At 40.5% G+C, this 25,047-nt stretch overlaps 1 protein-coding gene across 5 annotated transcripts in view; it reads right to left on the bottom strand.

The window, feature by feature from the left end:
* ITPR1 (inositol 1,4,5-trisphosphate receptor type 1) overlaps window positions 1–25,047 on the bottom strand; it is a 317,336-nt gene that overhangs the window by 188,378 nt on the left and 103,911 nt on the right. For all 5 annotated transcript variants that reach the window (XM_058563442.1, XM_058563433.1, XM_058563427.1 and 2 more), the window contains exons 5-10: window positions 16,318–16,433; window positions 8,003–8,089; window positions 5,513–5,671; window positions 3,448–3,546; window positions 2,220–2,303; window positions 1,964–2,110 (exon numbers count right to left, since the gene is read on the bottom strand). In XM_058563442.1, the coding sequence (XP_058419425.1) occupies window positions 1,964–2,110; window positions 2,220–2,303; window positions 3,448–3,546; window positions 5,513–5,671; window positions 8,003–8,089; window positions 16,318–16,433 (692 nt within the window). The remainder of the gene's footprint in view (window positions 1–1,963; window positions 2,111–2,219; window positions 2,304–3,447; window positions 3,547–5,512; window positions 5,672–8,002; window positions 8,090–16,317; window positions 16,434–25,047) is intronic.

The following is a 25,047-nucleotide window of genomic DNA, read 5'->3' on the forward strand; positions in this document are numbered from 1 at the left end:
TTTTCTACACAATAGCCAAGATAAACCTGATTATTACAATATCCATGTTAAAAGAGAGGTAAGACAATTTTTTAAATGGGCAAAATATTGGAACAGACACTTCACCAGAGAAGACACACTGATGGCAAACAAGCACATAAAAAATGCTCAACATCATTAGCCATAAGGGAGATGCAGATCAAAACCATAAGGAAATTTCACTACATATCTATTAAAATGGCTAACATTAAAAAGACTGACCATCCCAAGCGTTAGTGAAGATGTGAAAGAATTGGAACTCTCATACTCTGTTGGTGGGAATGCAACACAGTACAATCACTTTGGAAAATAGTCTGGTAGTTTCTTTTAGAGTTTAACATACATCCACCATATGATACAGCTATTCCATTCCTAGGTGTTCAGCCGAGGCATGAAAGCTTATGCCCATACAGAGACTTGTACATATCTAAATGTCCATAGAAGCTTTATTTGTAATATCCCAAAATTGGGAACAACTCAAATGCCCATCACAGGTGAACAGATAAACAAACTGTGGTACAGCCATACGGTGGAACACTACTCAGCAATGGAAAGGAATAAGTATGTGATACATGCAACAACGTGAATGAACCTCAAAATACTTATGCTGAATGAAAAAAAAACAGACCAAAAAATGACTGTATACTGTATAATTCCATTTATATAAAGCACAAAACCAGGCACTACCAATCCATCAAATTTAAATCATCGAAGTCAAATTAGTGGTTACCTCTCCAGGAGGAAAATTAGGATACTGACTGGAAAGAGGTTCAAGGGAGCCTTTTGGGCATTGCTAGTGTTCTACTCCTTGATCTGGTGCTGGTTACATCTGTACGTGGACGTAAAAATTCATCCGAGTTGTCCATTTTTAACCTGGGCACTTTATGTCTGCTATATCCCAATAAAATCATACAATTGAAGCTCGGGAGGAAGAAGAGAGGCAAACAGAGATAGAGAAATGTAGCTACCCCAAGAGTTGTAGTCACACAGAGAAGAGGACTTCGGGTGAGGAGCAGAGTCCCATTTTAGTTCAGGCTCTCATTATGCATTATGCATATCCTCTATCATCAAGCATTCAAGTCATTTTCTTCTTGGTCCCACAATTCTAGTCTCTGCCTCTTCTCAATAAATGACATGCTGTGGGCAGAATCATCTACCTTCATTAAGTAGCACACGAATTATGCTACTTCCTTGCTCAAAACAACTTTCCAAGTTTCTCCCCTGCCTATGAATTAAATCCTAACTCCTTACAACCTGGATTTATGGCCCTTCGGGCTCTGGCCTCCAACAACAGTTTCTGTTTCATTTCCCATGCCTCTCCTCTGCTCTCCACCCAACTGGAATACCGAGTTTTATCCCAAAGCTGCCTCACATTTCCAATTTCACACCACTGCCTTACATGAAGTGACCTACTCCATTCATCTCTTCCTTCTGAAATACAGATCATCCTGTAAGTACCAGCTCAGATGCTACCTCCTTCAGGAATCTTCCTTAATCCCTTGCTCAACCTGAAGTTCCACCCCCCTCACCTTAATCTCCAGAGCATGGGGAATGTGCCTCTCATCACCTTTACCATCCAGTTATCTGTGTATGTATCTTTTCATCCTATCAGCAATGTGCGAGCCACCTAGGTTCATGTTGGGTAGGCCCTTGACTACATGATTACATGTTGTTGTGACAGATAAATGAGCAAGGGAAAGAAAAAAATAGAAGGAAGAGATGATTCGATAGCCCAGAGAAAGAAATTTCCAGTTTCAATTGTGAGTTTGTTTCCAAAATACATGCTATCTTCCTCCACAAGAACATCCAGCATCCTTCTGACACAGCGTGTACTTGTTTCTCTAAGTCATCCCATGCAATGAGGTGGGTTTAAGTTATCTGGATGTCACTTATTCCTATAAATCCACAAGTCTTTTCTCCCTGCCTCCCCTGCCCCATCCCTTACCTCCACCTCCCACAGAGCTTTTGAACTAGTGGCAGATGTGGCCGACTGCCGGCCGGTAGTTCTCAGGAAGACATGCTGCTTCTTCCTGTGCTCATCACAGGTGAGAAACTTCTCCTGCTCAGCATGGAACAGCCTCACTACGTCACCCTAAAAGTCAACACACAGAGGAATTAAGGAAAACAAACTTAAAAAGAGAACTAAACCTCTGCTCCAAGAAGAGTCAAGTGCTGCCCAGCCCATAAAGTATCAAACTTACTCCCTTTAATATGTCATCTTTGTTATCGCTCCATTTCATGAAAAGGACTATTTTCCAGCTTGTATTGCAGTTGACGGAATTGACCTGGAAAACAAATTAGAGTTATTTTTTCACATACCCCTCACAAAAACTGTGTCTTCCAGCCCCAAAATTCATCATTACTGCCCAAGGAGCAAGGCTGTGCTTCAGCCCCAAAACCCTGAAGATTGACACCGTTAAGATCATAGGATCTGCAAATGCAATTGGCCTGCTAGAAGTGTTTGATAATAAATGGTTCATTTGATCCAATATCTGTGTATGCTCCAACTATGGCTAAAAGAACCAAACTTCCTGCCCTTCTGGAATGATATCTTCCTTCTTCTCCAAGTCTCTTCTTCTGTTCCCAGAGTAAAGGCCCAATGAAAACAAGTATTTATAAAATGAGATGAGCTACAAAGGCAGAAAAAGGGTGCAACGTATACATTCTAAAATATTAATGATAATCACTAACAGCAGCAGCCATTGTTTGTGTACTAAATATATGCCAGGCACTGGGCTAAGTACTAACATCCACTATTTCATTTAATCCTCAGCAACACCCTTAAAAATAGGTATGATCATCAGCCCCACTTCAGAGATAGGAAAACTGATGTACAGGGAGATTGAATAACTAACCTTCAGTCGCACAGCTAGGGAATGGCAGACTCGGGATTTGAACCCACATCTATCTGACTCCAGAGCCTATGTCCTCAACCATTAGACAAATGTTTATGTCACAATCATGTTTCTTTCTTTGTGTCCTATATTGCCAACTTAGAGGCTAAGTAGATGTATTGCCAAAAGCAAGATCACTCTTGCAGGACTGTGACAGCCTGCTAAGTACCCTTCTTAGGAATGAGCAAAAGGCACTCTCTTTAGAGAGACAAATTAGAAAAAGGGGCCCTCTGGCCAGAAAAATTCAGTAAAAGGGGCCCTTCTCTGGCTTAACAAATTAGAAAACAATCTCCCAGTGATATAAGGCTTAGCAAAGTGAGCCCTGGGCCATCAGCCCCTACCCACCATCACTGCACAGACTTGCACAAACTCACGTGGCAGCCTTGACTCCGGGCCGTGGTTCCTCACCTGCAGAACAGACACACTGCCCCAAAGCACTACTGAAGTCACTTTCAGCATGCACGTGCTCTGGCCCCAGGAAGGCCTGCTCCTGCAGCATATCCCCACCCACAAACCATAACCTGGTTTCCCTTACCTCATTGCAGCCTGGGTTATCCACCAGCTGATGGCTACTGGCATGTAGGGGCTGGCCAGCATTGACAGGATTCAAAACAACCTTGTCACCTATGACCACCTGGAGAAGAAAGGAGCAATAGAGCTTTTCACAAAACAGGTCAGGACTGCAGACCGACCACTGGGTAGTTCTGGGAGGAGCCATAGGAACCTGTACATAGGAGCCTGTACCCAGCCCCTGGCAAGCAGAAGGATGAGGCACACCTGCACATCTTTAAAAGCCTGACCCTGAGCAGGAGCAGGGATGTTTACAAGGCTATGGGTGAATTTTGGTCCATGATTATCATTGATTATACGAAGATGTTTTCAAAGTCAGTCCAAAACAGGAAGAAAAAAATCTTATCTCTGTTAAGTTCAGTTAGGGCACTTGTATAAATAAGTTCTAACTAAATTTTAGGAGTAGAAGAAGAATATTGTCTGAAAAAAGTCTTTATCTTTTTAAAAAGAATAATTTTATATGTCTAAAGCAATGACTTTCATGCTTTTTTAACTACAAGCCACATTAATATGTTTTCTATTATGACTCAGTCATACATGCTTATGTGCATATGCACGTATATGTATGTGTATATATGTATATGTGAGTACATAAATAGATATCTATATTTATCTAAAACAAAAGTTAAGCCCCAAAACAATACTTATCCTCATTATGTTTCAGACAGCCTAATACTTTCCATTTAATTCCACTTTCTAAAATGATAGTTACCAGCCATTAAATTGATCTCATGGCCCACGAATGGATCAACACCTGTCATTTGAAAAACACTATTCTACAAGGATAACTATTCAAGTTCATCTTACCTTCTCAACTAAGGCACAGCTAAACAAATAAGTTTAAAGGATAGGAAAGCTAAGGACTTCTTAGAAATGAAATTTAAAACAAAGCACCTTTGTCTTTTTTCATGGGGGAATGGAAGGAAGGAGAATGAAAATCATGGTTTCCTAAGATGTAAAACCCATCTGTTTTCAGTTTGATACATTTGGGGAACATATACAATTAAATTTTCTCTAACCCCAAATGAATATAAGTTAAATGCCTCAAAAAATCCAACACTTTTGGTGAAACCTAAGCTTTACTGGACTTGTTCTTCTAGTCTCTGTTGAGGATCAATATTTACTGTACACCAATTGGGAGGGAATGGTCTGGATCTGGACGCTTCAGATGTATTGTATATACTATAATACAGACACAAACATATAAACTCATATATATTTAAATTGCCCAAAGCTGGTAAACTTAAACGGCAATACTGAAAAACGGAAAAATTCAGTTTTAGGTTAAGGCTAGTTGAGCATTCTGACAACATTTCACTCTGTTTAAAGGCATATATTTCTTTTGGGTGAAAAACAACTATTTCAGAATCTTAACAAGGTCAGAAATACAGCTGATAGCATTTAAACATATCCATTCTTCAGTATATGCCCACGTAATCGCTTACTAATATAGCTGACAAGTTCAGAACTGTTCTAAGTCACACTGAAAGGGATTTCTGTGGCTTTATATCTTAATGACCCCTCAGGAGAGGAGCCAGCTTAGGCCCAACTGCAGTCGCTGAAATGGGATAAGGAGCCTGCAGGCTTATCGACAAAGGAACAAGGAAGGATAATCCTAAAATCCACTCTCTTCTCTGCTATAGCTACTTCTTCTCCATCCTCCTTCTTTACTAACTTCATTTCCAAAATAGAGCAGAATTTCTATTCCACTAATGATCTAGAAACGACAGGGACACTCCCCAGGACAATAACATACAATAGCTGTTTTCGTGGTAAAGTTACTGAGGACACGGGCTGTTCATACAATTTTTTCAGAAGCCCAGTAGGAAAAACACAGTTACTGAATTTAGGTCACACTTCTCTCCAAATTTCCCTGTTTCCCAAACACTGGTTTCCATAGTGATTCCCTTCTTCTCTTCATACAGGATAAGCCGCTGGTTCCAACTTTAAAGTTCTCCTTGACTTTAATACACAGTTATGGTTGGAAGCATGGCACAGAACACACCCCCAGGCTGGGAATTTGCACTTACACTGTCTCCAATGGATCGCAGCTTGTAGAATGGCTGAATATAAAACCAGGACCCTTCATTTCCAGCCTCGTCCAACGTCACTCTCATGGCATTCTTCTCCAGCAGAGCTGGAAGCCTCTTATTCACAGTTAGGTATTTATTACTTTTCAAATGCAGGAGCTAAAAACCCACCAAGAGAATAAGGTGAGCGTCAGCAAGCCTCTGAATCTCTACGATTTCTCTCTCACTCACATAAAATATGTATCAAACATTCCTCCCACCACAGAGCTGCCTGTGAAGTTAAGAGAATCACAAAAGTGCCTAAGGCAGGGAATAACTAGAAAACGAAGAAGAGCAAAGACAGGAGAAGTAGAGGGAAAAAGAAATATTTTTTTCCCAGCATAGCCTTGAACAAGATGGATGTTGCTCAGGTCAAGTGCACCATCAGCTAGGCACAGCACTCTGCCACCTGTTAGCAGGAAGGGACCTAATTCGTGTGAAGGAGCTGAGGAACTGCAGTCTGAATACATCCTCACACAAAGATGGAGCTAAGCAAGCGCACTTCTGAGCACAAGAAACAGTTCAATTTAACAGGTGACCCCATCAAGGGGCTGTCATTTCATTTGGAAGAACATGGCTGCTATGGATTTCTATGTTGAATTTCCAAGCACTCTATTCTTAATTCTTGGGTAATGGGTACATGAAGGAGATGCAAAGACCAAAGATCTAGACGGGAAACAACTTGTCTCATAGTAGGTCTAGACCAGGAAGCATTGACCAAGGCTTCCTGACTCAACAAGGCTATAATAGAAGATGGAAGAGAATATGAAAGACAGCCCAATCCCTGGAGAAATGGTAAGACCAGCATGGGACTCTATTGCCAACTGCCAATAACCCTCTTTTCAGATGCTAACAGATACAGTTTCTAGAAGAGTCCTAGGAAGTCTATGAATAAATCTTCTATCAGAGTTGTTGGGGGTAGAGCTACGAGTAACTTGTCTGATTTGTGAGACCCTGACATTCCTGGGCCATGATAAATAAGGAGAAGACAATGCCGTCCCGAGCCCTCATTGTTACCCTGGAGAGTGGCCCCTAACCTTCCACGCACCCGTCTAGGTGCTAGACTCAGTTGGTTTATAAACCTACATTACCTAGAGGTGAATCCCAAGATCCAGGCTTGGGAGAAGTAATAATAAGTAATATTAGCTAATATATATTCAGAGCTTACTCTGTAATAGGCACCTCTCAATCAACCTAGGAAGCAGATACCATTTTTATTCTCATTTTGCTACTGAGCAAACTGAGGCATGGCAAGATTTCTTGCCCAAAATCTCACAGTCAGTAAGTTGCACAATCTGAATTGGAATGCCCTTAGGAGTTTATGTTCTTAGCCCGTCTCCCTCTTTCATCTTCAGTTCAAGCCATCCTCCCATCTAACCAAATCAGGGAGTCTTGCACTCTGAGATTCAAGGCACTGGCCTGGCCCGGTAATAAATCTGATCCTGAACTTCGAGCCCACTTGGCCCCTTGTGTCCATTCTCAATCGGATAGACCTGAAAGGGAGGAAGAGTGAGACTGGCAGGACCTAATCTTGGAACAGATTTTGGAAGCTTCTTTCACTATTTCGAAGAATCTAACAGTAATAACTCATTTAAACATAAAAGGTTGCTTTTACCAATTTGGCATTCTAGTTTTCCATGTTCCTGATTAGCACTGCTGTATCTTTAGTAGAAATAAAAATGGGAAGGAATTCCTTTGTAATCGGTACAGTTTACATGGTAAGCAAAATCCTTCAAAAAGGGAAATAATAAAGCAAGATAATCAAATGGGTCAGGTCCTCACAAGTTGGTAACTACTACCCTCTGTGCCTGGGTCAAAATGATCCAGTAACCGGACAAATCAAGAGAGGCCACATTTGGCACTGGACTTCCTCACACACTATTTTCTGCAAGGATAGACCCAGATGGATTTTCTCAGCAAAACCTGCAGTAGCTGTTTCCTAGGTTGTGGTTTATTCCCATGCCAAATTTAAAGGCACAAGAGATAAACAAATAAGCCTCACAACCTGGGAGATAAGACATGAGACCTATCACCAAATATTCCACCTGAAGATACAGAATTGTTCTTATTATCTCTGGCGCCCAGCTCTTGAACTAATAAATAAAAGTTACAGGGAAGCCAATATTCACCAAACAGGAAGAACTTTCAAGGAATGCAAGTTAAAACTGCAACAGCCAGGCTTCTTTCAGGTAGGAAGCTCAAAATATTTGGACATATCTTAAATTATCAGCTACAAGGGAGAGAAGTGGATTCTCGCACTCAGAGAGCACCAACTAAAAAGCCCAATAGTCCAGCGCATATAACAAGAAACACTAGATCTTTTGTAATAAACTGGTTGTCTCCATGGAGTCCTACTAGAAAGGTGTCCAAACTCAGTTTCATGTGTTTATGTTTTCAGTTTTGTTCTTTGTGACACTATGGCTCCAAGAGAGAAGAGCAGTTTTGACCTACCTGGATCACGTTGCCATACTGGATTATGGTCCCCAGCAATTTCCTGTTTTCTGTTTCATTCTGCTTCTTTTCCAAGTCTGCAGCATGCTGCACATGAAGAAGAAAGTTGGTCACAAAGAGGAAACAATGGGTTATGTTTCTCTGCAGCGATGCAAAACCAACGTTGCCAGTTCATACAAGAACCACAGAAATAAGCAAATACCTAAGTACGCCCTGAGGGTAAGCGAAATGAGCAAGGGGTCAGGAATCCAACCCACTATACCTTTGCTTTGTTGGCCTTTTTGGCTTTTTAAAAATATATTTTTTTCTTTAAGGAATTCATAGACGTCTGCTTAGGGTAAGAGTAAGTCAAAAGCTTATATAGTTTTAAACAAAATAGGGTAGGGGTGGGAGGGAATTTGCATAGCCCCTTTATGAATTATAAAAGTCATCTTTTAAGGTTTTGGAGTAAAATAAAACTGAATTTAAATGCTGGTTTTGGGTGGTTTCTGGTTTTGTGACCTGGAATACATATTTAACCTCTGTGAGCCTCAGTTTCCACTTTTGTAAAATGAGGATAAAAACAGTACCTACACCTCATAGGAATCACATAACATAGTGCCAGGTGATTGTAGCATTCACGGAGTGTTAGTTATTATTGTTGGATATTAATTATACTTTAATTTTCATAGTAGTTCCTTGAGGGGAAGATCATTATCCTAATCTTAAAGAAGAAGAAAAACAGATTCAGAGAGATTAAACAGCTTGGCAGACATCGCATAGCTAGTTGGATGATGGATACAAAAAGGGTTTGTTATATTATTTTCTCTATGTACATTTTTGCTTAGTAATGTCTTTTTTTAAAAAATCACATCTATTAAGTAGCAAGTAATCAACATCTATTGAGTAGATTTGTACAGTTACAAATCAGGCTGAGAGACGTTACCAGTCCAAATTTGGCACGGTAGGGAACATGGTATAACTGAATAGAAGGTTCCAGAATAATGTGCCAAGGCTACCAACCTGAACAGTCATTTTTCATTCGTTCACCTGTACAACTCTGAAAATACTGTTACCATGTGACAACAATGCCAAAAGGAACTAGTTTCATCCTAGGTAATGAGGAAACTCTTGTTCCAACCCTTGTCTCCCAAACCTACACTGAGTGAAACAGAAGTAAAACAGGAAGAAATTTAGGACCTAATCTGATGGATGATAAAACCCTGACGGACCAGTTGTTTACTTCAGAACTGTTCCCAACGTTCTCTTCCTCAAATTCCTCCTTTCCCGGAGATGACAAACTATCAGATGCCACAAGTTAATGGGCCTCTTTCCCAGGTAACATGCCTGCATTTCCACAGGATGTTTCTGGACTTGGTCTTGGTTCCACCACATACTGGCTTTATCATCCTGGCCAGGTGACAACCTCACCAAGCCTCACTCAGTATTCTCATCCACAAAATGGGAACAATGCAAGCCTTCTAGGGCTAGTGTAAAGATTACAGAAAATATATGCTAAACACATAATAGGCATTCAATAAATTTAACCACTATTATTATATACAAGTTGCTAAAACTAAGAAGTGTTCTAATGATGAGAATTTCAAAAGGTGAACTAAATTGGCTGGCTGAAGAATCTTTCAGTTTCCTTCAAATTCAGCATCCACTCCACCTCTACCTGGAGTATAGGTATTTTTAGGAAGGTACATCATCTGAGAAAAATAAGCTGTGGGAACTAATCCCAAACCAAAGAGAAACCATATTACACGAAGTGAAGGATCTGCCTACGTTAGTGTAGATCACTGCCAGTTTACCGTATTTCACCTTTTAAAACAATGGTCTATTCAGAGGCTTCCCGCACTCTCTTTTGGAATTAGTTACCAGTCTGCTATTTCCAGTTACGAAAGGATAAAATCCACTGGATTCAAGACACATCCAGAAATAATACCAGTGCAGACAAACATGGCAATCCTTGGCATCCAAACTGCCCTCAGCACACTTCTCCTTAGCTCTCTCCCCCCTCCATAACACGCGCCCCTCATTTCCTCCCACCTCTGTTCTCCCTATCTTCATGCCTGAGCTTCAGCTCCTCCAGAGATCTCTACAGTACCCACAGGTCCTGCAGGTAGTTTTCCAAACAAAACACTGGACTGAATCCACTTGGAAGGAAGGTTTATACTTTGTAGAGAGCCATTTGTTCTTTCTGCTAAGCAGTTCTCAGCTAACAGACAGGAAATTCAAGAAAGAAAAACTGTTGAGGAGGGAAAAATCAATAGATTCAGTAAAATAAAACATAACATTTTCCAACTAACAAATATAGCTTTTCTCTGCTCAAAATATCATACTGAAAGGATTCACCTTTAGAGAATTACAAAGCAATGGTTCTTGGACTTAAATGATATAGAAGAGCTCCTGTTTAAGAGGGAAAACTCATGGACATTCTTCTTACTCTCAAGATTGCCAGTAGCCTCAATTTAAGAAACATTAGTCTAAAATATTAAGTTCCTACCTACTCTTAGACGAAGTATAAAACCAGTGGTTACAGGCTTACCTAACAAGAAATGTCAAATTAGTCATCAAGAAGGCACATATTCCATATTTAAGACAAACACCAGCAGTCCTAAAGATTAAGGGGCATTTGTCTAAATACATACAAAAGGCAAAATTAGAAAACAAAATTGGAGAATAAATGTCTAAGAACTTCTCTTAAAATATCAAATATCACATCAGAAACCGTTAAAACGTTTAATGATGACCAAGTCTACACATAACTACTGAATGAACATTCAGTGCATTAAGCTTACGGACCATTCTAAGAATTCACATTTCCTATAAGCTCTCTTTGTTTAAGGAGAAAACTCTCCAATTCATTTCACCTTTAACTAAATGTATAAATGCCAAATGTGTTCATTTGAGTTCAGACATCAGGCCTTAGGTAACTCCCTCCACAAAACCAAATTCTGATTTTTTTCCCAATTTTGTTGAGATATAATTGACATACAGCACTGTCAAATTCAGCTTCTAGGCAAAACCATCCATCACGATTTTGAGGTTTAACAAGTGAAGCAAAAGATAGGTAAAAAAGAAATAAGGTTCAAACTACACCAGGGTCCATTGATCAAGACTGCTTCCACCCTTGAAAAGAATGAGATGTGGTCTGTTAAATCCCTCAGGTATATTCTAAGGATGAGCCCACACTGTAAGGCAATGAACTGGTACAACCTTTCTGAAAGATAATCCGGCAATGTCTACCAAAAAGTTTTTTTCAAAGGGCTTAACTTTGACTTAGCAATTCCATTTCTAGGAGTTTCTCCTAAGAAGATAATGTGTTACCTGCACAAGGTCATACCTTTTTTTTTCAGAATGGCAAAAAATGTCAGGATCCCGAATACCATCCACCCCCACAGGGATTGGCTATAGAAAATTACAGTAATGCCATACGATGGAGCAACCAAGCAGCCATTAAAAATGAAGATCAGAGATTCCTATTTATTCACGCCATAGAGAGTGGAGGCGGGTTAAGGAAAGAGAAGTAAGAGAGCATGCTCCTATTGATACTTTAAAACACAGAGATATAGGAATAGAATAGAGGGTGGGAGAGTGGGGCACAAACCAAATATGAACCAAGGGTATCTTTGAGGAATAAGATTTAGGGATCTTTTTTCTTCCTTTTCTCACTCATGTATATTTTGGAATTCTTTTCCTACAATACTCATGTGTGTCCTTTCTTCAAAAGCATCTTCACCATGTCTCTGTAGCAAGAAGCTCGGATTTTTAAAAAGTCATTATAACATGTTCCTTTTCAATATTTAAAAATCTTGATAATATAAATACCTATTGCTCTTTTCCTTTACACAATGGGTCGAGGACTGTTTCGAATTTCTAAGGAAGAAAAATCACTCTCTATGCTATGGTCTCTACCACCATTATTCACCACAAACATTTCCACGTTCCCCAAGCAACAGCAAGGTCAACCCCATCTTAGTCACCTGTTACTTTATTTCAGAAATAGAGAAACCATTATTAAATTACTATAGAAAGGTCACTGGAACAGTGGGGAAAGCCTATTTATTTAAGGTCAACAAGCTCTGAATTACGTAACATGATATTGAATTAAGGCTTCTGAAAACAAGCAATCCAGGACCCAGGCTTCAGAAGACAATAAGGACTTGTCACTCCTCGAGTTCTTTCCAGCTCGTGAAAGCTACGGCTTAAATGTAATTGACCGTTTCTCAGAACCAAAACAATGTAGGTGCTGTTTCAAGGTAACAGGTAAAAATGCTGTCAGGAAATGGTAGTGAAGGCCTGGAGAACAAATTATGTGATTTATGGGTGGGGGAAGCTGATTTTGCCAAGAGACTTTTGGGAAATCATGACCAGGAGAGTTAGAATCCAGTGATTCCTGCTGAAGGAATGAACAGACACAGTAACCAGCCACTAGATGTCATTCTCTTTCAGAGTGCTGTTGATATGTTGCATATCCTAGTGAAAAGGAAGTCAAGTGGTCTAGACAACTAATTCCTTAAATGGCGTTAATTTAAAATAATCTGACCTTTGATTGGGGTGCTGCACAGTAGTTGACAAAAATAAAAATGAAAACCCACTGGAGACTAGTCATCAGCCCCCAAAGGCACACAGCTGCCCAAAATATAACATTTTAATGACTACACTAAAACATGTAGATGACTTACAGACACTAGAGGAAAAAAGGTCCAACTAAGCAGGAAAGTAGGAACCACACAAAGTCAACACCCATGACCTGAAAGTGAAATCAGTAACCTTAAATCAGGGGAAAGGACTGGTTTCCTTTTAAATATTTTTTAAGGCACAAACAACATGAAAGAGAATTCGTTGTGTTGTTTTTTTTTTTAATAAGGAATTCAAAGTTCTTGATCACCTTTAGGATTGCATTTTCTCAGCTGTGCAGTTTTTTTTCACAGTTCATTCGTGGGAAGGTGCATCACAAGAAATTGCTGATAAAACATAACACATGCATCACAGGTTGCAAACTGGTGGCTAAAGAACACCATTCAGCCTGAGCCATTTTGCGTTAGTGTTGAGTATATGTTTTAAGCCTTCATTAATTAGTTGCCAACATTTTTAAAAAATTGCAATATTACACATAAAGGCATGGATTTTTAGCTTCTCTTGAAAAACCAGAAGACATGGCAGCAGCTCTCAGCCCACCTTCCCACGCAGCAACAGCAGGGAAGTGGGGCTGCCCCCTCCGGACCTGCAAACATGCACACTCCACTTAGCAACCTGGCCCACCAAGTCCCCTTTATTCTGGCTGGCTTCCTGCTTGGCCAGGAGGAATTTCAACCTGCTGTCAAAAGCATAGGAAAAGAAAGAGCTTGAGCTGTACCAATAAGATCTCATTGAACAGAATGATTTTCATACCAGAAAAGGAAAGGCAGGACTACTAAAGACATTCGCTCCTTCCATCAATAACCCCACAGGCATATGCACTAAATAGCTCTCCTGGGGGACAGGCAGGATGGAGTAACCTTCCCCACCCATTCAACTCGATTCTCATGCTCCCAGCACAGACTTCAGGGGGATTCTGGATCGTCACAAAATGACTGGGGAAGCAGTGGGGGTTGCTACTGATAGTCAGTGGACGGGAGCCAGAAATTCAGGATGCCCTGAAATGCAAGGTACAGTCCCACACAAGGATGAAGCATTGTTTGTCCTGTACTGTTTTATGTCTGCTTGGACATTCACATGGGTTAAAAAGCTGTCTGCAATTATCTGAGCCTAGCCCCTAACTCCACTTTACACATCAACACAAAGCACAGATTTGCATGGTTTTATTAACACTATTATTAATACATTTTCCAAAAATGCAAGCACTATTTAATAACAGCAAAAGTATATTTGCATTCTTCCTAACACTACCAAGAGCTGCTGACCATTTTGGAAAATCACATACGGAAAACATGCTACACTAGTCACAGTCTTCGGCTGCCTCATTCAGGGGGTTTATACAAATAGGTGCAAGCAGTTACTTCCTTATGTCCTCTAGAGTGGTTGTGCCGGAGTACTAACTTACTAAAGTATACAACTATACAATTTACTACTTTCCTTTTATTTCTCCTTTATAACTCATTTTTTAAAATTTGGTATCTAGAGAGGTTATGTTATTTATGAATTTTATTTCCTATGTGTACAGGGAGCAATGGGTCTACTGAAGTTGAGAATGTCTGCCCTAAAACCACTGAAATAAGGATGTAATGCCTGAAGTCTTCAAAGCAATCTCTTTGTTCCCATTGTTTCTTCTCCTACCCCTGACTCTCACAGATGACTCAGACTGAGGCTTATCTGTTACTTCCTCTTCCTCCAGGAAGCCCTCCCTGACCACCATATCACCCACCCACCCTTATTCACAAAGCTGGATTTGGGTGTCCCTTCTACGTGCTCTCGCAACCTTGGTGGTTCACCCTGGACTAGTACTTGCCATGCTGTCTTGTCACTACCTCCTCATTCTTTATTTGCTATTAGGCTCCCAGAGGTGTAAGACATTGTCACAGTTTTATGACCATCACCTAGCAGAGTGCTCAATCATTCATTCAACAAATATTTCTTGAGCACCTGCTACGTGCCAGACACTATTACAGGCACTGGGATACAGTAGTGAATAAGACAGACATTCCTCCTCATCCTGTGGAGCTGTCATTCTAATGAGTGACAGACGATAATTAAGGAAACTACTAAATATAATTGCAGACTATGAGCAGTGCTGAGAAAGATATAAACAGGGTGCTGTGATGGAGGAAAGCAAGCAGGACATTGCTTAGACAAGGAGGTGGGGAAGACCTCGCTGAGATGACAAACCGAGATACGAAGGAGGCAAAGGTCTTAGCTTAGGAAGAGCCAGGTGAAGAATGTTCTAAACAGAACAAACTGAAAGTGCCAAGGTAGCAAGACTGTTAAGAGTCTGTGGTGCTCAAAAAAACAAAATGAAGTGAAATAAAGCTACTGCGGCTGGAGCGTTGTGAGTGTAGCTCAGAAGCCTCAGAAGGGAAAGCAGGGTCCAGCAGACACAAAGTCTGGATTTCATTTTACGTGCAGTGAGAGTGACAGTTTACGTGTCCTCACACTAGATGATAAGCTCACTGAGGTTAGGAATCTGGTCTTTTCATCATACCTGGAGCACCTAACCCCCATCTAACACAGTATGTACTGAATGAAGGAGTTCCTTCACATGAGCCCTACCTTACCAAATGCAGCTGGTTGTGACTTTGCCATACATTAGCAAAAACAGAGCAAGCGTGATGGATGACCTTGTGAGCTCCTTGGTGCTCAGAGATATTCTGTCTTCAACTATTATCACTAAGTCCCAAGGAAGATCGTTTTTTTTTTCATTCAGTTAGTAAATATTTGACTGCCTATGATATGTCTTATGTATGAGGGATACAGCAACAAGCGAACCTGACACAAATTTCTGCCCTTGTGTAGTTTGTATGATAGTGGGGGGATGCAGCGGATAAGCAAAATAAATTAGAAAGATCATGATAAGTGACACTGAAAAAAATAAAGCAGAACAGGGGGATGGGAAATGGGTTGCAATTTCAATAATACTACATTGGAAATATCTCCTCATGTCCTTCTTCTAAACATCTCAAAGAAGTTCCATACAGATTAGCTTCATAATAGAATTATGTCATCTAGACACCAGACACTAGAAGAATTACGTCATCATTTTACAGATAGAGAAATAGGGTCAGAGAGGCTCCAAAACTTGCTTATAGTCACACAGCACATCACCAGTGGAATAAGCACACCTCTTACGTGCCAAGTAATAGTTAAGATAAATACAACCATGATAGCCAAAATTTATTAAACATTTATTATGTGCCAGGCACTGTTCATGTGCCTTTTATGCTTCATCTCATGTAATCCTCACCACAACATCCGGAGGTGGATATTATCATCATTCCCATTTTACAGATGAGGTAACAGAGGCATAAAATTGCCAAGTAACCCACCCAAGATCACCAGTTAGTGAGTGGTGGAGCCTGATTCAAATCTAGGCAGTTTGCCTTCACAGCTTGTTCATAACCAGTTCCTAACTGCTCATAACCGTACTCTAGCCGAAGCCATCCAGGAAGGGGAATGGCTGAGAAAAAAGTCACTCTCAAGATATCTCAAGATGACTACCGCCCATCTCACCTCAGGGTCAGCTCCCTTTTATCCCTTTATTGTAGAACATATGAAAGCCAGTACCCAGAGCTGGACGGTTGCAGAACTAATGCCCCCAACCCATTACACTCGGGCACAACCCCAGTGGCCACTCACGAGACCCTCATCATGGACAGCCGCATCTCAGTACGTACATGCAGTTTGTTGAGCAGCACGGCATCTGTTGTGCTGTTGGCCCCTGGCTTAGCGGCTTTCCAGAACTGCTTCTGGGCAGAGTAGCGATTCATGGGACATAGCTTAAAGAGGCAATCTAGAAGTGAAACAAACAAATGAAAATTGTTACTGAGGAAGTATATACACTCAACCTATGAAAAAGCCCTTCCCTTTTTATTCATATAAGGAATTATAAATTATATGTAAGCATAAATGACTTACATATAATTTACAAGCCCCTTTTACAAACCTCTCCTTTGATCTTTAATTCTCACCACCACCATGCAAGGTTATAGATGAGGAAACTGGAGGCTTTCAGAAAGGAAGTCAATTGTCACATAGCCAGCTAGTGGCAGAGCTGGGACTCAGAGTCCACATCCAGGGCTCTTAATGCTGCCCCATAGTCATCACCTTTCCTTTATGATGGACAAATATCCTCGCTATATGCAACAACACATACAAGCATATTCATACATAAATCCAACTCTCTTCAATCCAACTACATTTAAAAAAATACTACAGAAGCTTATTTGGAGGGACCTCCTAGGGCACTGGTCTCGAGTGTCATGTACAGGATGATTCGCCAGGGAGCAGAAAGAAACTATCTGAACTTGGATTAGACAGTCCACACCCTGTCCCTCACTCCCAGTGCATCGTGATGTGCTTCCATTTAGGTATGCCTGGGTTCATATAACTTTATATATAGTCCTACGTAGTAGAACCAACCCTCGCAAAACAGACTAGCAGCTTCAAAAAGTTTCTGCAAAGAAATCAAAACTTCAGGGGCCAGCCCGTGGCTTAGCAGTTAAGTGCGCACGCTCTGCTACCGGCAGCCTGGGTTTGGATCCCGGGCATGTGCCGACGCACCGCTCGCCCGGCCATGCTGAGGGGGAATCCCACATACAGCAACTAGAAGGATGTGCAACTATGACATACAACTATGGGGAGAAAAAGGGGGAAAAAAGGAAAAGGATTGGCAATAGATGTTAGCTCAGGGCTGGTCTTCCTCAGCAAAAAGAGGAGGATTGGCATGGATGTTAGCTCAGGGCTGATCTTCCTCACAAAATAAAAAAAAAAATCAAAGATAGTAGTAATGCAAACCCAGCAAACAAGAAAAAGGCAGGGGCCGGCCCCGTGGCTTAGTGGTTAAGTGAGCGCGCTCCACTGCTGGCGACCCGGGTTCGGATCCCGGGCTCGCCCCGACGCGCCACTTCTCTGGCCATGCTGAGGCCGCGTCCCACATACAGCAACTAGAAGGATGTGCAGCTATGACACACAACTATCTACTGGGGCTTTGGGGGGGAAAATAAATAAATAAAATCTTAAAAAAATAAAATAAAAAATAAGACAAAGGCAGAATCTATCCTTCTTTTATTCCTCTTGTCAGCCACTGTAGTGTAAAAATGATCTAATCAGATCTGAAAAAAGTTACCCAGATATTAAAAATCATAAAGAAAACCATTTAAAATATTGTCTTTAATGATGAACTTTATCCCAAAGCACCTATGTGCCTTAAGGTATTAATGATAATATGATAATCATGATTAACAGAACACTACATCATTGTTTAATCAATCCTTTACATCAACTTCTATTTTCTTGTTTGTTTTTATAGTATATACAATATACTAGTACAGTAACACACGCATGTAACTTTTAAATACATATACATAGTTTAGAGGGGTATATTCAACAAATTTTTTTGATCCCAGCTAGAAGAAAGGGTGATCTGAATTAGAGGAAAGTCCTGTTGTCTATGTACTTGATGGCAAATGAAATTTTCCTGCTTTCAGATAGTTATTTGGCTAAGACAATAACTAGGTATTTACCTGCTTGAGGTTCATCAAAAAAAATTAGAAATAAATGCTCTAGGAAACTAACTTTTAAAATTGACACTCACTCCCTAAAAAGTTTACATTTTGACATACTGAGTTTTCAAATAGTAAGTACTTACAGAATAAAATTAATAAATTTGGAATGAATATCCAGACTGGAAAAATTACACCCTGAAAGTAGGTCAAAATAAGCTTTTAAGCAAATTTAATCTACTAACGGTACATTTATTTTTATCTGTTTATTTAAACAGATTCCCTTAAAGCACCTTGAACAGGTAAATACCTAGTTATTGTCTTAGCCAAATAACTATCTGAAAGCAGGAAAAATTCATTTGCCATCAAGTACATAGACAGCAGGAGTTTCCTCTAATTCAGATCACCCTTTCTTCTAGCTGGGATCAATGAATTTTTACCAAGTACCGCACACACAAATATTCAACATCGTTCAGAAAAAAAATAAAAGATCATTTAATTGTAAAAATAAAAGGTACTTTCTCATTTCTATAATCTCCTTCACTAAATATTTCTACCTAGTTACAAGCAGTTATAAGGTGAATACAGGACCGTGGCTATCCATCTTTATCAAGAATACAATCCATCTACTGAAAGAAATTATTAGTGCATATGAAAGACACTATCTAGGTCTTTAGAGAACACAGGACATAGCAGGACACCAGTTTAAAGACAGGGCTGCTCTCCCCACCTCTCATGAAAGCCACAGGTCGCTGTCATTTACTATACCAGTGGCAACTTAATGACATCATTGAGAGACCAGCTTGATATATGTGAACTCTCCATTCACCCCTGAAACATCTGGCTAGCGTTAAATGTCCTATCTTTGACAAAAGACAGAGAGTGGCATCTGGGCTGGACCAGAGTGCCTTCCTTGATAATCACGTCAATTAATACAGAAAAGACACTCAAAACATTTAAGTTACCATATTAATATTGGACACGGGACTTACTTTATGGATCAAATGAGGTTAACAATTTCAAATTTCATCAATAATAATAAGATATTGAGAGTAAAATGGTCTATTTTTTTCCTCCAACACAATTCATATGATGATAGCTAAATGATACGCATTCCTCCCAAAAAAATTTGACTTAAGTTGATTTTGGGAACAATCACGCTGGATCCATAATGCCAAGGAATTAACATGCAATGGAAAGTACCATTTTACAACCATTCATGGTACAGCCAAGTCAAGCACCCTACTTAACAAACAAATGGGCTACAACATGGGCTCAAACTTCAGATCACTTTACATTCACCTAAGGAGAGAGCATGAATTTAAGCACCGTCAGTCCAACCAAAGCTTTGCTATAACTTCCACACCAAGAGCATGGCACTGGATTAGGCATATTTACAACCAACCGTCTATGTAAATATAAGAGATGCTAACATACTAGTAACAGAACCAAAAGCTTTGCTGATTTTTTTCCTGTCTTCCTAGTTGCTTAGCAACCGACTCAAAGTGAAAATTAAATTAAGCAATTCAAATGTGATGTTAAGTAACCTCCCCAAATTTTGCAGTTCAGCAGCTCCATATAGCCCTTTGCTATCTGGATGGTACAGCAGGGTAAAATTAAAGTTCGGCTGGATCCTAATATTGTGCTAAGTATAGAAATATACAAATATAGGAAATCCAGTAGAAGAACATACACAATACCTATTTGGGGGAAGGGAGCGTGTATGTGTATGTATTCATGTGCATGTGTATATACATACACATACACATACACACACACACACTGCAGTTTGATCTCAACCCAAAGAAATGCCACAAAGAATATCTTATGTGACAAGTGTTATTTTAAGCCTCTGAAGAATAAGCTAAACTAAGCTTTCAAAAAATTACTTTGGAATATTCCTAAGCTTTAGCAGATGCCACACTGGGCTAGCAAAGTAGAAGTTAGCTGAATAGAGAGGTTGGGTTAAGTGTTAAAGGGCTGTGTGGGCTGGAAACCAGACAGAACAGGCCACAGGTGATCTTCCATGGTTTAAACGGCATTCCAGAACTTGGTTGGAGGGAGAACGCTCAGGTGCTTGGGAGATGCGTTAACTCTGACACCAGGACTTGTGGTGCACAGTTAAGAGAAGACGGGAGCAAGAAGAACCACAGGCGTGGCTGGGGCCCTCTGCAGTGGGGTCCCAGGGGAGTGGGAGAGCAAAGAAGCCAACCTCGGAAGGAGCCACACATCAGGGACTCAGAGAATAAAGGCTGCCAGAAGAACAGCTGCAACCCCACCATCTCTACACTGTCCTCCACATCCCTAGAATTTTAAACTCGAGAATATAAGGTCGCTGGTGGCAGAAACTTGTGTCTGTTCTGTTCGCTCTGATAACCCAGGGCCCAGAGGCAGAGTAGCACCACAGTGACAGCTGTTGAATTAAAGATTTAATCATACCGTAATCCCTAGGGCTCCAGAAGCAATGGCAGGTGTGTGTCTGAAGGCACTGCCAGCTCTAAGCCCCCAGGAGTCTATTCATGGATTCAACCACTATTTATTCAAGTGCCTGCTGTGTGCTGGGCATAGTGCTGGGTGCTGAAACTATAAAAGTGAACCAGATGCACAGGTTTCTTAACACAATCCTAGTGACAGTGAAAAATTAGTCAAATACACAAGTTAAATCGCAGCAAGTTAAAAGTACTACGGTGGCAAGAACTATATATTGACACAACATGGCTGTTGCGGAGGAGCAGCATTTTACACATGGTCATCATGAATGGCATCTCCAGCACCGAGGCTTCTGAATGGAGAGCTGAAGGATGAGAAGGAGCCATTCTTGATAAAAATCTGGAGGCAAAGCCTGCCAGGCAGAGGGAATATCAAGTACAAAGGCCCTGAGTTGGAAGAAAATCTTGATGAGGTTAAAAAATAGTAGAAAAGAGGGGCTTGAGGGTAGTGGGCAAAAGGGAGAGTTACTGGAGATGCAGCTGGAGAAGCAGGCAGAGGTAGCACCATGCAGAGGGTTGTGGAGGCCATGGTGAGGCATCTATCATTCTAAAAGCAATGGGAAGCTACCAAAGGACTTGAAGCAAAGAAGAACCTGGTTTATGTTTCTAAGAGGGTTTTCTTTTCGGTGATGGTGCCTACCAAGAAAGGGAAGGCTGGCTGGGGAGGGATGTATTTGGGAGAGAGGAGTAGAAATCAAGAATTTTATTTTAAAATTTGCTATTTTAAACTATTTGCTTAGTTTGACATGCCTATGAAACATCAAAGCTGAAATGTGGAGTAGGCCATCCATCAACTAGCAGGTTGAAAATCAAGAGCAGTCAGTTATTTAAGGGGGTGAGGGTGAGGGGAGACAGAAGAAGAGGAAGGATAGGGGTGCTGGAGAGGAAAGGAAAGTTGAGGAAGTTAGCACTACAAATACAATGTAGCTGTAGATCCCTGTGACTAGGGAGATCTATCCAAATCTAGAGAGTATGTTAACTGAGGCTTACAAAAGCTTGAACTTGATTCCAAGTTTTCATAGGGCAGAATAAAGACCTTTCCTCTCCCTTTTCCCTCTCGCCCCACCCTGCAAAAAAACCAACACAAGGAAAATTAAAAACAAAAAACTCAACCCCATCTTCTATGAAACTAACTGCATCTTCCCAAGTTGCAGTAAATGACGATGGAAAGAGATAGAGGGTGGAATTTGATAGATGGAAGGAAGTGAAGCCTATGTGTCTGCAGAGGGGGTACCAGTGAGAAGCTAGCCAATTTGCTCTGTTGAGCCCAGAAAGGCTTAGAAACCCATGGTGACACTGTGCAGGGCAGGTCACCACCCAACCTGGACCAAGAACAAAGCGCTCCAGGGGCTGAGGATGGTGGTAAGGACCAGGAGTGATAGATCATCCCATGCGCCTGCCACATGGAAATGTACTGAGTCTTTCAGAGGGAGAGAAGACTCAATAAATGCTACAAAAGAACCATGCAAATAAAGACAAACAGGATCATTACTAACTCTAGGGGAAAGTTGCATATTAAAATTGAGTATGTCTTTAGCTCAACAGTGAACAATATTTACATAATCATAAAAATCTAAGACTGAATATTAGTTTAGCCAAAAAAATTAATATAACTCTAATGGGAGGATGGAGGAGGAACGGGAAAGTATCAGAAAGTCAACCTCATCTACAATAAGAGGAAGTCAACAGATGATATTGAAAATAGACTAATCTATAGACATCAAGAGAAACACATCACCTAGAAATACAGTGGTAAATACCAGAAGAAAATGCTAAAATATTTTAAATTGTTCCCTCTGAAAAGTGGGAAGATGTGAAGTGTCAGACATAGGATTGCTATTTTTATTCTGCATTTTATCAATATTTGACTTTTTTTTGGTCCAAATTCACATAATAAAAAATTAATCATTTTGAAGTGAATTCAGTGGCATTTAGTACATTCAGAATGTTGTGCAACCACTACCTCTATCTAGTTCCAAAACATTTTCATTACCCCCAAAAGGAACCCCTGTATCTACGAAGCAGTTCCCCCTCCAACCCCCAATATTTCACTTTCTAAAGGATATGCATTTATCATTGAAAATTAACTTTTTTAAATGACCGTTTTGTATTCATCACTGTTCAATATCTTACTGAGATCTCACTTTACAACTAGAGAGTGATAAAAGGCAACAAGTTGGATAATGCCAAGCATCAGTGGGGATATAAAAACCTTTCTGCACTATTGATGGGTGTGGCTACTGCGGAGGGCAAAGAGTCAAATTAAGCAGACACATATAACCTATAACACGTAATCCAGCAGTTCTCCACTGGGCATACATTCTAAAGAAATCTCTCAGAGGTCCCCAGATCTCACATCTCCACATGTAGGAGATTTTCTAGGGATGAGAGCAATGAGAAGGCAAACTGGCTCTTAACCGCTTTGCCTGGATGCAACGTAAAACATGTACTCACAGGTCATCAGTGATAACCAAACATACGATCCCACCATAATGCTAAGGATCTAAGAAACGTAGTTCAGCTGCACGTCCAGGAAGAAGAAATGAGTTTGCTGTGTGCCTAGTCAACCTCTGCTGCAGCCTCTCCTTCAGGTTGCCAAGTATCCATTTCACTCTTACCCCCATCCACTAGCTTATGCTGTAGCAGTTAACTAGACAAGCACAGTCCCTTCTCTCACAGAATTTGAGCTCTTCAAACCCACTTCATTGATCAAAAAGACAATTAACAAGCTATCATTTTTTTAAAATTCTCCATTCAGCAAGCATATATAAATGCAATTTTATATAGGGAGAAGTCAAGTGTACATTTACATGAGCTACAAATATGAAAAATTTAAATGTTGATTGTATGGATCTTGCCTTTTTTTGAAAAAGAGGCAATAAAAATTTCAGAAGGAACAGACAATATATAATTAACAAAGAGAAGGGGGTTATTAATTCCCCAAACAAGGGAGTTAAGATTTAAAAGAAGTAACGAAAAAGGACTACAAAATAATCCGTATTTTAAGGACTCGCCCAACTCAAACTTACTAGACTAAAAGGCTCACAAGGGTAGGGTTCATCTGCCTTATTAATTATCCTGTCCCAGTGCATTCAGTAAATATGGGACCAACGAATAAATGAGTGGATATTCAAGATGGAAGACACTCTAAAACAGCATTCACAAAAGGAAAACCTACTCATATTTTTAAAAAAACCCTTCCATGAACAAGTAATTAACTCCAGTTCACTATAAAAGGAAACCAGTACAGCACGTTCTTGTGTCTGTTGCATGATAATCACATTTCCCAAGTCATGACAGGAGCCCTTTGAAGTTAAGTGACATTTTCCAATTGGGACTGCCAAATAAACCTTCCATTACCTGTCTGCAGAAAATACAGACATTGTTACTAAAAGACAAAGGACAACAAGGTAATTTTTTCCCACTTAGGTGACCATTTGCTTTTTCCGAGTAGAAAACACCCAAGGTTGCTACCCTATGCCTTTATCATCTTTCCTGGCTGCAGGACCATCATTCACAAATACATTAATAAACTAGAAATGTGGGTGGAAACTTCCTTTTTGATCTACTTTAGCTTGGCCAATTAAATTTTTATTTACCTAGTTGCAAGGATTATTGAATATGGATCAGCTTTAACCCAGAGAACGGAAGTAAAAACTTAGTTGAGAAGGCAACATCTTCCCACTGTGGAAGGCAAAATGGACCAGAAGTTCCTTCCACCTGAACACAGGTATCTGCCTACACTTGGACAATTGGAGGCTCTGCCCTGGCCTCTGTGCCTGGACAGATGGATACAAAGACAGACCCAGCACCAGTTAAACAGGGCCAGATGTCCAGGGGCAATGTGGAGAGTCTACCTCCCTTAGCACCTAAGCCTGGTTCCCCATCTCCCTACTGATTCTGTGAGCTATCCATATTCTTCCAATGGTTTCCTCTGTGGCTTATGTTAGTCAGTTTCTGTTATTTGCAACCAAGAGTCCTAAGTGAACTGTAGAGTGATAAAACATATTGCATTCTGCTGGCAATGGAAATGAACAAAGGCTTTCACCACTACCAAAGACAACGCCCTCAAAACAGGAGACAGGGAACCTGGAAACCTGGGTTCTGGCCCTGGTTCTGTCACTCACTAGCTGAGCAGCCTTGGCCAGGTTCTGAAGCTTTCTGTGTCTGCACGTCTTCCTCCAGAAAACAGACCACCCCAAAGGGACTGCAGAGCCCTAAGACCTGATGAAGTATGTGAAAGCTTACATTCCAAGTCAGGTAACTCATTGAACAGCCAAACGAGGAAGTGCTGAAGTGTACACTCATCTGCAATCTGGCTGACTGGGTTTAAACCTCAGCTCTATCCCATGTTAGTTGCATGATCTTGGGGAAAATTATCTAATCTCTGTAAATTTTCATTTCTTGCCTATAA

This window comes from Diceros bicornis, chromosome 2 (assembly GCF_020826845.1).
Source record: "Diceros bicornis minor isolate mBicDic1 chromosome 2, mDicBic1.mat.cur, whole genome shotgun sequence".
NCBI lineage: Eukaryota > Metazoa > Chordata > Mammalia > Perissodactyla > Rhinocerotidae > Diceros > Diceros bicornis.